The sequence below is a fragment of the Muntiacus reevesi genome, chromosome 8 (genome assembly GCF_963930625.1).
Source record: "Muntiacus reevesi chromosome 8, mMunRee1.1, whole genome shotgun sequence".
In the NCBI taxonomy this organism is placed as follows: Eukaryota; Metazoa; Chordata; class Mammalia; order Artiodactyla; family Cervidae; genus Muntiacus; species Muntiacus reevesi.
In genome coordinates, this window is record NC_089256.1 from 6,653,496 (window position 1) to 6,667,062 (window position 13,567).

Consider the following 13,567-nt stretch of genomic DNA (forward strand, 5'->3'; position numbering starts at 1 on the left):
ATTTTAGCTCATCCCTACAGAAAACACATAAAGGACATAGTGGGAAAAGACATTTCATCATAGTATAGTAAGTCACTAGACCTCAAAGATCACCTCAAGAAGTAATTCCTGCAGGCAGTCTTATTTAACCTGTGATTACCTATGGTCCTTGAGCATCCCCTTCATAGCAGTGCTTACCCCATCCATAGGGGGAATGTGGGCTCTGGTGTGGGCAGAGAGAGACGGAGGCTCTTTTTGCCACATCTACCTTTTAAGCATCCCTAGCATTGCAGATTGTCCTAAGGGGCCATCTAGAAATATTATTGTTTGTTTTTCAGCTAAGTTAGGGGACAGTGGAATGGCCTTGCCTACCTCTCATCACTATAGACTCTTGAAAATGGAAACATTTATACCTCTCATAACTTCTGAGACTTGGACAAGTCCAGATCACCATCTGAACTTTGGTTCATGGGGGATCCCCAGGACAATTTATCACATTTGACCATCTGAGCATCAGGGGCCCATTCCTATCACATCATCCTTGCAGTCTTCTCCAGACTGAGTGTCACACACAGAGTAAACCTACACGCCCAGCACAGAAATCCACACCTTGTAAAATTTAAAAGATTCTGGTTTTTGTGTTGACTGCTCTTTGCATTTTCATGTGGTTTTCAATACCATTATCTAAAGCCTTTCCCATAATCTGCTTTAATTCTTGCTCTATTCAATTATATAGCCATATAATTTCTTGCTGGAATTTTGTTTCCTCTGGTCTGCATAAAAGGTAACTGATCCATCTGTTGTATCTGCCACAGTCATTTTATAATACATAACTGATATGAGAATCTTTTTTAAAAGAACAAAGTTTAACTACTAGAACTCATGCTTGCCTTGTTTTGGGCGTTATTAAAAGGTGCATGTATGAAAGCGTGAGTTGGTCCATAAAGAAAGCTGAGCACTGAAGACTTGATGCTTTTGAACTGTGGTGTTAGAGAAGACTCTTGTGAGTCCCTTGTACTGTAAGGACTTGCTACCAGTCCATCCTAAAGGAATTCAGTCCTGAAAATTCATTGGAAGGACTGATGCTGAAGCTTCAATACTTTGACCACCTGATGTGAAGAACTGACTCATTGGAAAAGACCCTGATGCTGGGAAAGATTGAAGGTGGGAGGAGAAGGGGATGACAGGTGAGATGGATGGCATCACTGACTGGATGGACATGAGTTTGAGCAAGCTTCGGGAGTTGGTGATGGACAGGGAAGCCTGGCGTGCTACAGTCCATAGGGTCGCAAAGAGTCAGATATGACTGAGTGACTGAACTGAAATAGGTGCAAATTAAATATTTCAGCTTTCCTGGAAGTGACATAAATGTAACCGTACTATGATTAGCAGCTTGATGCATGTGACTTGAATTTTTCTTTTAGTTATTTCTCTATTACATTCTGTTATTCTGCTATATGTATAAATTTTTTCTAGTAATTAGAGAATTTTTACATTATTTTCATCTAGCAAAATCCAAATTATGTTTTAAGGTTTCAAACATCAATAGTGTAACAACAGTTTAACTTTTACTAAAACAATATCCAGTTTCTGCTGGACCTGATGATACAAGACACTAAACTTGCATTTTCATTGAGTTCTATAGCTATTATAGACTTAAGGTGTTTTCTGTTTCTTCCTATTGCTCTAAACTAGTTATATCATTATTTTAATTTTTGATGCCTAGAAAGTAAAAGAGATTTTAAAAGTGAGCATCTATTTATCTACTACCATTCCAAGTTGTCTTGGTAAATAAATGCTCAAGGCCAGAAGCACTATGCAATTGTGCAGGAGTCATGGTAAAGCATTACAAAAACATATGTATTCCAGACTGGAAATGCTGTCTGGATTTCAGACAACTAAAGCAATCTTGGAAGTAAAATCTTAAAGGCAGATATAAAAGAGAGAAAGAATTGTAAGACATTCTCTTCATTTTTAGGACTAAACTGACATTGCAATTGATAAAAGTTTAGAGAAAATAACAAAAGCAGACTACTTAGAGGATAGGAAAGGAACACTACATGTGCTAAAGTGGCGTATTGTTTTCCTCTTCCCGACCATTATTGAGCACACAAAATTTGTTCACTAACGAAAGGTCACTTTAACTTGCTCTGGAATTCTTCAAATAAGTATTATTAAGTCTGGTTTTATATATGAGAAAACCAAGGTTCATAAAGGTACTCAGTTATTAAATTGGGGGTATCGTGATTTAGACAAAGTCTAATTCCATGGTCTATGTATTTTCCATTACCACAAATGAATTTTGAGATTGTCTGTATCTGTAGCCCCCATATTTGGCTCAATTTAATATGAAGATTTATTATTTAATTGGGCCTTTAATTTTCTTTAATTCCATACAGATAAAATTCTTTGCCACTGAGGACATACTAATACATGAATATGAAGGTGATAAGGTCAAGCATCAAATTTCATAAGGATCTACAAAAACTAATGTACAGAGGAAAAAATTCCAATGACAGTCAAAGTCAAATTCATTTTTGGCAGATGTATCAGGACATACATATGTTCTAAATAAAGATGACTGATAAATATTTCCCACAGTATTTTTTATATAAATAAAGTAAATACTAATGGAAATATTTAGCAATCCTGTTCACACTGAAAAATCCCAAAAGCATGCTGAACACCAGCAAAAGAATTCAAACGTGACAAATAGGAGAGCGAGCAAGTTGGAAAAGATATCTAGCAAGAATTCAGTGACTATAAAAAGCAGGTCATTTTTAATATGCCACTCTAAACAATGCCTTCTACTATAAGGCAGAGAGGAATTTTGAAATTTTCCAGACTGATAAAAAAAACATAGCCATCTCTCTTTTTAGTTTTTTTTAAAAGTTCTAGCCCCTCACCCTAAATTTCTCTGCTGAAAAATCATCCTTTCTTAATCTATCTGACCTCTCAGTTACATGTCTATGTAGAGAACACAATCTTTACTTTACTGAATATCAGAAAGAGTGAGGTAAAATCATAGTCCTCCAACAACGTATTTGTTAAATCTGAAGCTTCCTTCATTAATCAAAAGGCTGTCATTATAAACTGACCAGGACATTGGAACTCTGGTTGTGGTAGTCAAAGAGAAAAAGATGATAGGGCTAATTTCTCACTCCGTCTCACAGGTGAAGAAGGGAGTAAGATGGGTGATGTGAGGCAGTGACCCCTGAAGTGTCAAGTTCTCCCCACCAGGAAGAATCCTCACCTCAGAACCAGCTTCTCCGAACAGGGCAACTATCAAGGCTATTATTGTAGGAGTAGTCCCTACCACTGATAACTGCCACTACTCTGCCACTATGTTTACTTTCAGTTCTAGTACGAATGTGGGTCTTGGTATACATGTGAGTAGTTGTGAGGATGAGAGGGAAAGGAGAGAGGCTGAAAAAGATGAGAAAGAATGAGACATTGAGCATGTTTTTGTCATTATGATGATTCATATATTGTAAGCGTCAATGACATTTAGTAAATGTAAGTAACATAGCTAAGCAATACAAAATGATATATGTTATAGATCCTAAATCAATCCTTTCAGAAATTCTTGAGATAAAAAATAAGTGTGCTTATTCATAGCAGAGGGATAAAGGCTTCCATCAAATCATGACATCCAATTGTCAAAACTGATCCCTAATGTGTTTACAACTCCACTATCCCATAATTATAGAAGGCAAATTAGATACAGTTTACATAATCAAGTCTTGCCCTGCTGTTCTAATTAAGTTTCATTTGTGTCTTGCTTGTCATCCTTCATTCTTTAGGCATATTAAGAGAGATTAAAAAAAAACAAAAACACAACATGAACAATGCAAAAAATATCAATCCAGATAGAAAGAACAAATGGTACTGATAAAAAGCACATTCAGAATGAATATATTTATAGAGTATAGAAAAGTACTAAATACAGTACCTACATTAGGAGGGGTCAAATCTGCATTTCATGAAGCAAAATAGGAAAGTATTATAAATTATGAGACAGAAAACAACAGCCCACACACAAGACAAGTAATGAATACTGTAAATTTTTTCAAGTGAACTAAACACAGAAAAAAGAGAACAATACTGGAGTCAAACTGAAGCTTTCAAAGGAGGAAAAAATTTCAAATAATTATTTTTTCAATGGCTATATTTCATTGTACATATTGGTGGTGGAATTATGTAGTCATTTAAGAGAATATTTTAAATGTATGATGGTTTTCACTAAACTCTTATGGAGAAATGACAGACAAGTAAGATTTACCTCAGCATATGCTTTTAACCCAAATGAACAACAATTTTCTTTAACTTCTTAATGGATGCACATGCCAGCACACAGTCAACCACATCTCCCTCCACAATCCCCTACCTCCGACAATGAAGTAGGACGATATCATAAAAAGGTACACACAGTGAATCAATTAAAGACAGAAAAAGCATACCTTCCAATAAATTCATATCGATGTCATTATTATCAGGCTTGTGGAGGCCTGGGTACGTGTTAAACAGATTAGCTACAAAAGCAAGGTTAAGTTTAGGATTGCCTGAAACCACATCTGCAGGAGTAACAAACTGTCTGCAGCCCAGTTTATCTGCTTCCTGAAGCATGAATTCAGCACGCTTCAAGTCATTTTTCTCCTAAACAATGAAATAAAATGAAAACGGTAAAGATTAAACTTTTGATTAGCATAATTTCTTATTTATATACATATTTATAAGCAATTACTTTTCTGGAAATAAATCAACAAATGGCTTAAAAGGAGATCAGGATGCACAGCAATTCCAAATCAACTTCCCCATTTCTTTTAAATCAGTAAGAACAAGTCTCCGAGGTTTCTTGCTGGAATCAGAAGAATATTTCATCCTCAGGGCTAAAGTACTCAACAAAACTCTCAAATATCGTATCAGTAAGCTGCTACTGGCTGAATTATAGGTAACTTGTTCAGGGCCATATATTAGAGTGTCTTCTGGCCAAGAGACTTACTTACAAATGGTACTAATAAAAAAATATCTACTCTGATATTTCCAGTGTATTCTTTTCTCAAGGAAAAACAAGTTGGGATACATATTAAAAAAATACTAAAATCAGAAGGAACAGCACTTCTCACAAATGCAAAACCTTGGAAACAAACCAAATGCTTATCAACAGGAGAGCAGATGAAAACTGAAACTGTTAATAGTCACACCAGAACATACAATAGGAATGACTCTCAGTAATATAATATATTCAAAATAAGTAGTAGAAATTTAAGTACAACATGATAAACTGTATATGAAGTTAAAAAATAAAATGAAAAGTTTAAATCTGTAAGAAATACACTTAGTTGAAAGAAAATTGTATTAAAAGCAAAAGAACAATGAGCATAAGAATAAAGATAATGATTATCACATTAAAGGCAGGCAGAAAGATGGGACAGGAAAGAACTACACAGCTTAATATAATCTGATGTAAACGTCCTAGCATTCTTGTTGGATTGAGGGTCTGCACGAACTTGTTACAATTTCAATACAACAAACAACTACCAAAGAAAAATAAATTTAAACAAAAACATGCATGGACCCATGATGAGAGTATATCATGACCAAAGATGAAGGTTTATCTAATTCTGTGCACCAGAGTTGTAAATAAAATGTAACTGAAATCAGAGAAAGCAATAAGTTCAGTGCTATTAAACAACCATAAAAGCATCTTGGGTAGACATGAACAAGGCATAATATGTGTACCTTAGATTTTAATTCAAATAAATGATAAAAAGAAAATCTGACATTTATGAGGCAACTGGAAATGTCAACATTGATTAATCATTTTGATATTACAGACTACTGTGTTTTTTTTAGGTATTATGGTTATATTTTCAAAGTGTCTTTATCTTTTAGAAATACATATTAAAATACTTATTCATGAAATGATAATATGTCTAGAATTTGCTTCAAAATAATATGGAAGATGAAGGAAATAGGTAGGTAATAAATGCAGAAACAAGACTGACCATGCATTGATGGCTGTTGAACCTGAGGAATGAACATGTGGTAGTTCAGTATACTGTCTGTTCACTTTTGGGTAAGTTTGAAACTTTCCATAAGTTTTTTTCAGTTCCTAATATTAGGACTCAAGTGAATTTGCAAATTTTGCATAATTGTTTTTAGATTTTATAATAATGTGAAATATAATTAATTAGTGATGACTCAAATTGCCTTTAAAACTAAACTTGGATGTTACACTTTAAGCACTTAATAGATTTTTATACGAACTGTATAGTCTGACCAGATTTTAACATTTAGATGTAACCCTGGTATTTACAGCTTATGCTAAAAGAATGGACTTCCCTAGGAAATTTGTTACATGAGCCAGCATTTACATCAGTCCTTTCTACATCATAAATACTAGAATTTCCATCTTTTATTTTGTGTGTTACCAAATATACATTGGAAGAAATGGTAATTGATTGCTTATGAATCCATTACCAGCTTGTTGCTCCCTTTCCTTGTACACTGTCACAGCTACAAAAGCACCCTAGGGAGTTCCAGTGATGTTGCACCAGGGACATATAGGTGGGTATAAAGTTGATTCTACACATACTAGATGTCAGGATCCTGCAATTCCCTTTCTTCACTCATGATAGCCAGTGGCTTAGCATAGAAATTTGGAGCCTAGGGCACAGAGAAAAGCTTCTGAAAAACATAAAAGCCAAGGGCTTTTTTTTCAGTCCTTTAATGAAGGACTGAGGACTCTACCAGGGAATGCCCCTGTAGAGAACTGGATTCTGTGCCTCTACTCACTACTCAAATTCATAGAGGGACGAAGTCGAACAGTGGTTACCCGGAGCTTGAGAGAGAGGGGAAAGGGGGTTATTGTTTAATGCCTATAGACTTTACTAGGTGATGAGGAAGAAATTCCAGAAAGGGAAGGTGGTAATAATGGCACATAATGCAAATGTACTTAATGCCACTGAGCTGTACACTTAAAAATGGTTAAAATGCTAAGTTTTATGCTGTGCATATTTTACAAAAAAATTTTTTTTAATTTTAATTAAAAATTATACTCACACTAAATCCTGTAAGATCAATGGCAATGGCAGGTCCATCATCCCGGTCACCTTTAGGTGCAATCTGATCCAACAGATGAAAATAGGCTCTTGAATCCTTTAAGGAAAGAAACACAACAGAATTTTAAAAGTGAATAAAATCACAATTGGATTTAGGGAAAAAGTACTCATTGAAGAAATTGCCTTCATTTCAAAGAATGAGTTATTCAATAACTTAGCAACCTTTACTTGTTACTCCAGGATCCTGAATGCACTATGTTGTTTCACACTTTAGAGCTTCTGGCAATCCTGTTTCGCACCTCAGAGCTTCTAGCAACACTGTCTCCCACACCCTTTCATTGCCCTTCCTCACCTTTTTCATTTGTTTACACTCCTAAGCATCAGCATCCCCAGTGGGTGGGGGTGATGGGGAGGGATGGGGTTACAAGTTACTTTGGTTCAGAGACAAGCCTGAAGACTTCCTTCTGTCTACTGATTCCCTATGCCCTCAGATACTTTGGTTTCCTTTTTTTAAGTTAATTAATTACACGTTTGCTTGCACTGGGCCTTCACTGCTGCACACGGGCTTCCTCTAGTTGCAGTGATCGGCAGCTCCTCTTTGTTGCAGTGTGCGGGCTCCTCATTGTGGTGGCTTCTCTTGTGTCAGAGAACTGGCTCTAGCGGCACTGCCTTCAGTCGTTGCAGCACATGGGCTCAGTACTTGTGGTTATGTGCTCCAGAGCATAGACTCAGTCGTTGTGGCCACAGGCTTAGCTGCTCCCCAGTATGTGGGATCTTCCTAGATCAGGGATCAAACCCATGTCCCCTGCGCTGGCAGTCAGATTTTTATCCACTGTACCACCAAGGGAGTCCCTTTGGTTTCCTCTTAACTGGTTATTGGTAAAGTGGAAGTAAGAGTAAGAAACAGGTTATGCCCAGCAGGGCCTCTAGTCTAGCAAACAGACATAATTCTCACTCTAACAGACTGATGTCCTCATTATAACTTTGTCTATTAGTGTCACAGAAAATGGAAAAGGATGCTTTAATTTGCTAATGCTAGCATCTCTTTCCTCTTACAACCAGCTGTATCTCTTTTTTCTAATTTACTTATTTTTTGACCACACCACTTGGCTTGCATGACCTATGTTCCCTAATCAGGGATTGAACCTGGGTCCTCAGCAGTGAAAGTGCCAAGTCCTAACCACTGGACAGACAAGGAATTCCCCAGCTGTATTTCTTATTACAAGCCAATAAAACAGTTTGGCTTTTTTATTTTAGCAAAAGATTTTGTGATTGTTAAGTGGGGCATCACCTCAGACGGAAAAATGCAAATTTTCATTTTCTATACTGTGTCCTTGAGAATTAAACTTCAGTTCTAATTTACTTCTAAATCCCATTTAACATTCAAAACAAATTTGACATGTGGTTTGACATTCTTTTTTAATGTCACAAATCTGAGCATTAAAATATGAACCTTAATGTCGTGGCTGAAGTTGCTGACAGTAGGCCATCCCGCGTTTGTCAGATGGTAGTTCACCCATTGCAGCAGTAATTCCTCTGGAGACAGCCTCATTAGTTCTTCTAGATCCTCACCTTCCTTTAGCAACGCAATCAGAGCTGAGAGGAAAATAATGAAGTATAAATTCTTCCCGCAGTCAATATATGTCAATGAAAAGCAAATATGCATAAATATGACCTTACCTTCATTCCTGGAAATCTCAATATCAGCAAAAAGACCAACTTTGATGATCTGCCAGAGAAGTCCCAAGACCAAGTGAGGCTTTCCTTCCGTGAGATCCTGTGCCCCAATGTTGACTACAGTACAACCAATGGCTGAGGCAGAATTCAGAGCTAGGTTTAAATTTTCCTAAATTGCCACAAAGAAAAACAAATGTTAGAAAGTGCTTTCTAAACTCTTGTCAACAAGTTGTGGAGGTAAATAAACAATCGGGGCTAAAACTTAAGATTTTTAAACATAATGAGTACTTACGTCACCTCTATGTGCCAATGACTTTCAGAAACCTATCTCCAGGCCACACTTCTGCCCAGCCCCCGCTGTAAGCTCTACACCGATAGACACACTTGGCTATGTCCACCTGGATGTTTCACAAGTACCTCCAAGTCAATGTGTCCAAGACTGAAGCAATTTTCTGGCTATACTTCCCTAATCTCCCTCTAATCCTCTGTTAAAACTAGGTTTTCCTTTATTTTCTGTTTTGGTCCATAGGCCCAACCTTCATTCTTGCATTCTTTCTTCCTAAGAAGGCAACCTGAGCAGAATCCTTGCTCTTCTTGCCTCCTATAGCCCGTGAGCAATTGCTGTGTAATTTCACCTTCTAAAAACCTCTGAAAACTGTCTTTCTTCAAGTTTCTTAATTCCTTCCTAACACCCATGCTCAGACTTACTTTCTACAATCCACCTATACTTAGGTACTTTAAGTACCCTGTGATCTTGAGAAAATAAGAACCTGACCATGTTCCCTGGCTTTAAAACCCTTCAAATGTCCTCTATGTCCCACTGTGTCCTGTCACTCACTCTGTTCCAGCTCTAAAAGGCCTTTGAACTTGTCCTCCCCTCTGCCTGGAACACAGTTTCTTCAAATATCCACAATTCCTTTAAGACTGCTGAAATGCAACAAATGGCTTGCTCTGATTATTCTACATGAAATAACAAGCATCACCACATCACCACACTCTTTGCTGGCACTCATTATTCTTTATTTTACTCTTTATCATTCCCTAACATATTATATAGTTACATATTTATTATTAACTAATAATATAACATATATTGATATAATAATATTCATTATTAAATAATTTTATTACATATATTTACATATTATTTTTACATATTTATTATTATTATTAAGAATACGAGCTCTGATTATGTCAACAGAGGAAGACTACCTACAACCCAACAACAAAAAACCAAACAACCAAAAAAAAAAAAACCCAAACAACCTGATTAAAATATGGGCAAAGGACATGAATTTCTCTGAAGAAGATATCAAATGGACAGTAAACACCTGAACAGATGATCAGCAGGAGAAATCATTAGGGAAATGTCAATCAAACCCACAATGAGACACCGTTTTAGATCCATCAGGATGTCTGTTATTAAACAAACAAGCTAACAAGTGTTAGAGGGGATGCGCATAAATTGGAACCCTAGTGCATTCCTAGTGAGAATATAAAATAGTGGAATTTCTATGGAAAACTGTATGCCGATTCTTCAAAAAATTAAACATAGAATTACCATGTCATTTTGGGACTTCCCTAGTGGCTCAGATGGTAAAGAATCTGCCTGCAATACATGAAATCCGAGTTTGAACCTGGGGTCAGGAAGATACCATGGAGATGGGAATGGCAAACCACTCCAGTATTCTTGCCTGGAAAAATCCATGGACAGAGAAGTCTGGCAGGCTACAGTCCTTGGGGTCACAAAGAGTCAGACCCAACTGAGCAAAAAGTATGGTGGAACCATGTAATTCAGCAAATCTACTTCTAGGTATATACTCAAAAAGCTGTGAGCTAGGACTTAGATTATTTGTATACCCACGTTCGTAGCAGCATTATTCACAAAAGTCAAAAGGTGGAAACAATCCAAGCGTCCATCGACTTAAACAGACAGGTAAAATATAGTGTAGACATACAACAGAATACTATTCAGCTTTAGAAATGAAGAGAAAACTGACATATGCTATGAAATGGGTGAACCTTGAAGACATTAAAGTGAAAGTCATTCAGTCATTTCTGACTCTCTGTGATCCTATGGACTGTAGCCCACCAGGCTCCTCTGCCCATGGAATTCTCCAGGCAAGAACACTGGAGTGGGTTACCATTTCCTTCTCCACTGAAGATATTATGCTAAGTGAAATAAGCTGGTCACACACACAAAAAATAATTATTGTCTTATTCCAATATGAGGTACCTGGAATAGCCAAATTCACGGAGACAGAAAGAATGATGATAGCCAGGGGATAGGGGAGTGGAGAATGGGGAATTATTACATAATGGGTATAGAGTTATAGTTTAGGAAGATGAGAAGGGTTTTTGAGAAGAATGCTATCGATGAATGCATAGCAATGTGAATGAATTTAATGCCACAGATCTATACACTCAAAAATGACTAAAATGGTAAATTTTATGTTATGTGTAATTTACTACAATGAAAAAAAGGGAAAAGAAACACCTTGAAGGTGCTCTCTATGGTCAAACCTGGAATGATTTAAGTACCAAAATAATCAAGAACACTAATGAATTAAGCTACTGGAAAAAATAGGAATATCTAAGTCCATATCAATGATAGAAAAGGAGAAAGAAGGAGAGAGAGAAAAGAGGTCTCTGGGTTACAGAAGAATGCCAAATAATAAATGACTGGTGCATGTGGAGAAGGGCTGGAGTTGAAGAAGCAATTTCACAACCATCATGGTAAAGGCTAGGTTAGAGGGACTTTCCTGGTGGTCCAGAGGTTAAGACTTGTGCTTCCATTATAGGGGGGCAGGTGTGATCCCTGCTTGGGGAACTAAGATCCACTCAGTGTGACAGAAGGGAATAAAATAGGGGGGTAGGGGCAAGTAACTCAAAGATTTTTTTATCCAAATATGCCATTAATTTTAATCTAAAAGCTTAACTGAAAGCAATGTTTAATTAATATTAATTTTTCCTTTAGTTGTCATCTATCAATGCTGTACCAGTGACCAGAAAAGAACCACCAAACAGCAATAAAAAAATAGTTTGGGACAACACACGGCAGCAAATTGCAAAAGACAAAGAACTAGAAAAATTCAGTTACCTTGGTTTTTAGCTATTTTTTAAATTCCCTTTGCAAATTTCTTCCCTAGAAATAACAGATGCACAGTATGTAGCGATGACTTTTTTCCCAATCACTTTTTCACCCTTTGGAAAGACACCATTTGCTACTAGGCATTGTTATTGTGGCCGTTTAATCAATACAGTCAGACTTTAAATTCACCGAAGTTAAGAAGCAGTAACTTTAACAGCTAGGGGACTTCTTGTTAACTGTGTTTGATTTTCTTTTGGGAGAAAGTAGAGATTGTCTTTTCCTCTTTTATTTCTATAGTCCATGTTAGGGTGGGACCCCTGCTCCCATGTTTGTTTAAATTTTCATGTTTATTAGCCAGAAGCTACACAAAGGCTTACAAAGCAGAGTAATTGTTTTAGTGGCTTCCTCTTGCAGTATGCTGAAGCAGTTTATCTTGCTGGCTCCAAGTAAATGGCTGCGTCTCTTGGGGTTCAGTCAAGGGTAATTAAAGTAAGCATTTGCAATTAAATTATTTTGTAGTGGAATTAAGCAATGTTCATTTAAAGTGCAGTTCTCCCAAAAGAAGGCAGAACCAGAGGATTCTTCAATATATATACAACCTAAATAAACATGATAAATATGACAATATTATTGGTAAATTTGAAATATTTTCTAGATATTCAGAAGGTTTTTTTCATACCTTCAGATATGTTTAATTATCTTAAATCAAATCAACTTAATTTTCAAGAGCCTCTACCAATTCATGCTAGACCAGTAATATTTTTCTGTCTTCTTTTTCAAGAACATATAGGATGTTTGCTCCAGTTGTGATTCCCCTGAATGTTGGGGAAAGAACCGTACTGAAAATGATTCCAGGAATAGTGTTAATCTTACAGTGATACCTTACATTGACATCATGGTACTGTAGCCAAAAAAAAATGTGATTTCACCAAACTGACTGTAACAACTAGTGAGAACCAAAATCTTTCATTGCTTCTCTCAGCCTGGACAGCAATAAGGAAGCCATATCTTAACATGATTTTGCACTTATTTGTCTATCTTACTGGCATGATTTTACTCTTCTAGGAAAAAGGCAGCAAAGTACTTGTTTGTTCATTGCAGGCACTACTTGGAGGATCTTCAGTAGAAAACATCAATAGACAGTTAATACTCTAAAGATTCTTTGACTCCCTCACCTTCAAATCTGTCCCTTGCAATCTCCACCAGTCCTGACTGCTGTGTCATGATCCTTACCTAGTCATCCATCCCCTCCCTTCCCCCTGCCCACAGTGAAAGACCCACCTTCAACCACAATTCCAAATCTCCAGTTCCAGTCTCAGCCTAAAGACACTGCCACGGGCTTGCAGGTGGTGTTTTCTCTCACTGCTGTAAGCAGTGAAACTCAGCTTTGTCATATCTACAGGTTATGTTGGTGACATGTGGAGAACCAGTTTTTGATGTTAATTTTACTCAGAGATGTTGGTTTTACAAGTATTGCAAATGACTTACAAGTAATTGGCAAAAAATGGATTGAAAATAAGGAGTGAAAATGTGCTTCCTCAAATAAATGGTAGTTTCTAATTGGTAAATACAATACCAACAATGGTCCATATAGTCAAAGCTATGGTTTTTCCAGTAGTCATGTATGGATGTGAGAGTTTGACCATAAAGAAAGCTGAGCACCGAAGAATTGATGCTTTTGAATTGTGATGTTGGAGAAGACTCTTGAGAATCCCTTGGACCGCAAGGAGATCCAACCAGTCCATCCTAAAGGAAA

General features: G+C 36.7%; 1 protein-coding gene across 2 annotated transcripts in view; it reads right to left on the reverse strand.

Annotated features, from left to right (window-relative positions):
• PLS1 (plastin 1) overlaps window positions 1-13,567 on the reverse strand; it is a 119,928-nt gene that overhangs the window by 23,350 nt on the left and 83,011 nt on the right. For both annotated transcript variants that reach the window (XM_065943711.1, XM_065943712.1), the window contains 4 exons: window positions 8,724-8,889; window positions 8,497-8,639; window positions 7,045-7,140; window positions 4,440-4,635 (listed from right to left, as the gene is read on the reverse strand). In XM_065943711.1, coding sequence (XP_065799783.1) covers window positions 4,440-4,635; window positions 7,045-7,140; window positions 8,497-8,639; window positions 8,724-8,889 — 601 coding nt within the window. The remainder of the gene's footprint in view (window positions 1-4,439; window positions 4,636-7,044; window positions 7,141-8,496; window positions 8,640-8,723; window positions 8,890-13,567) is intronic.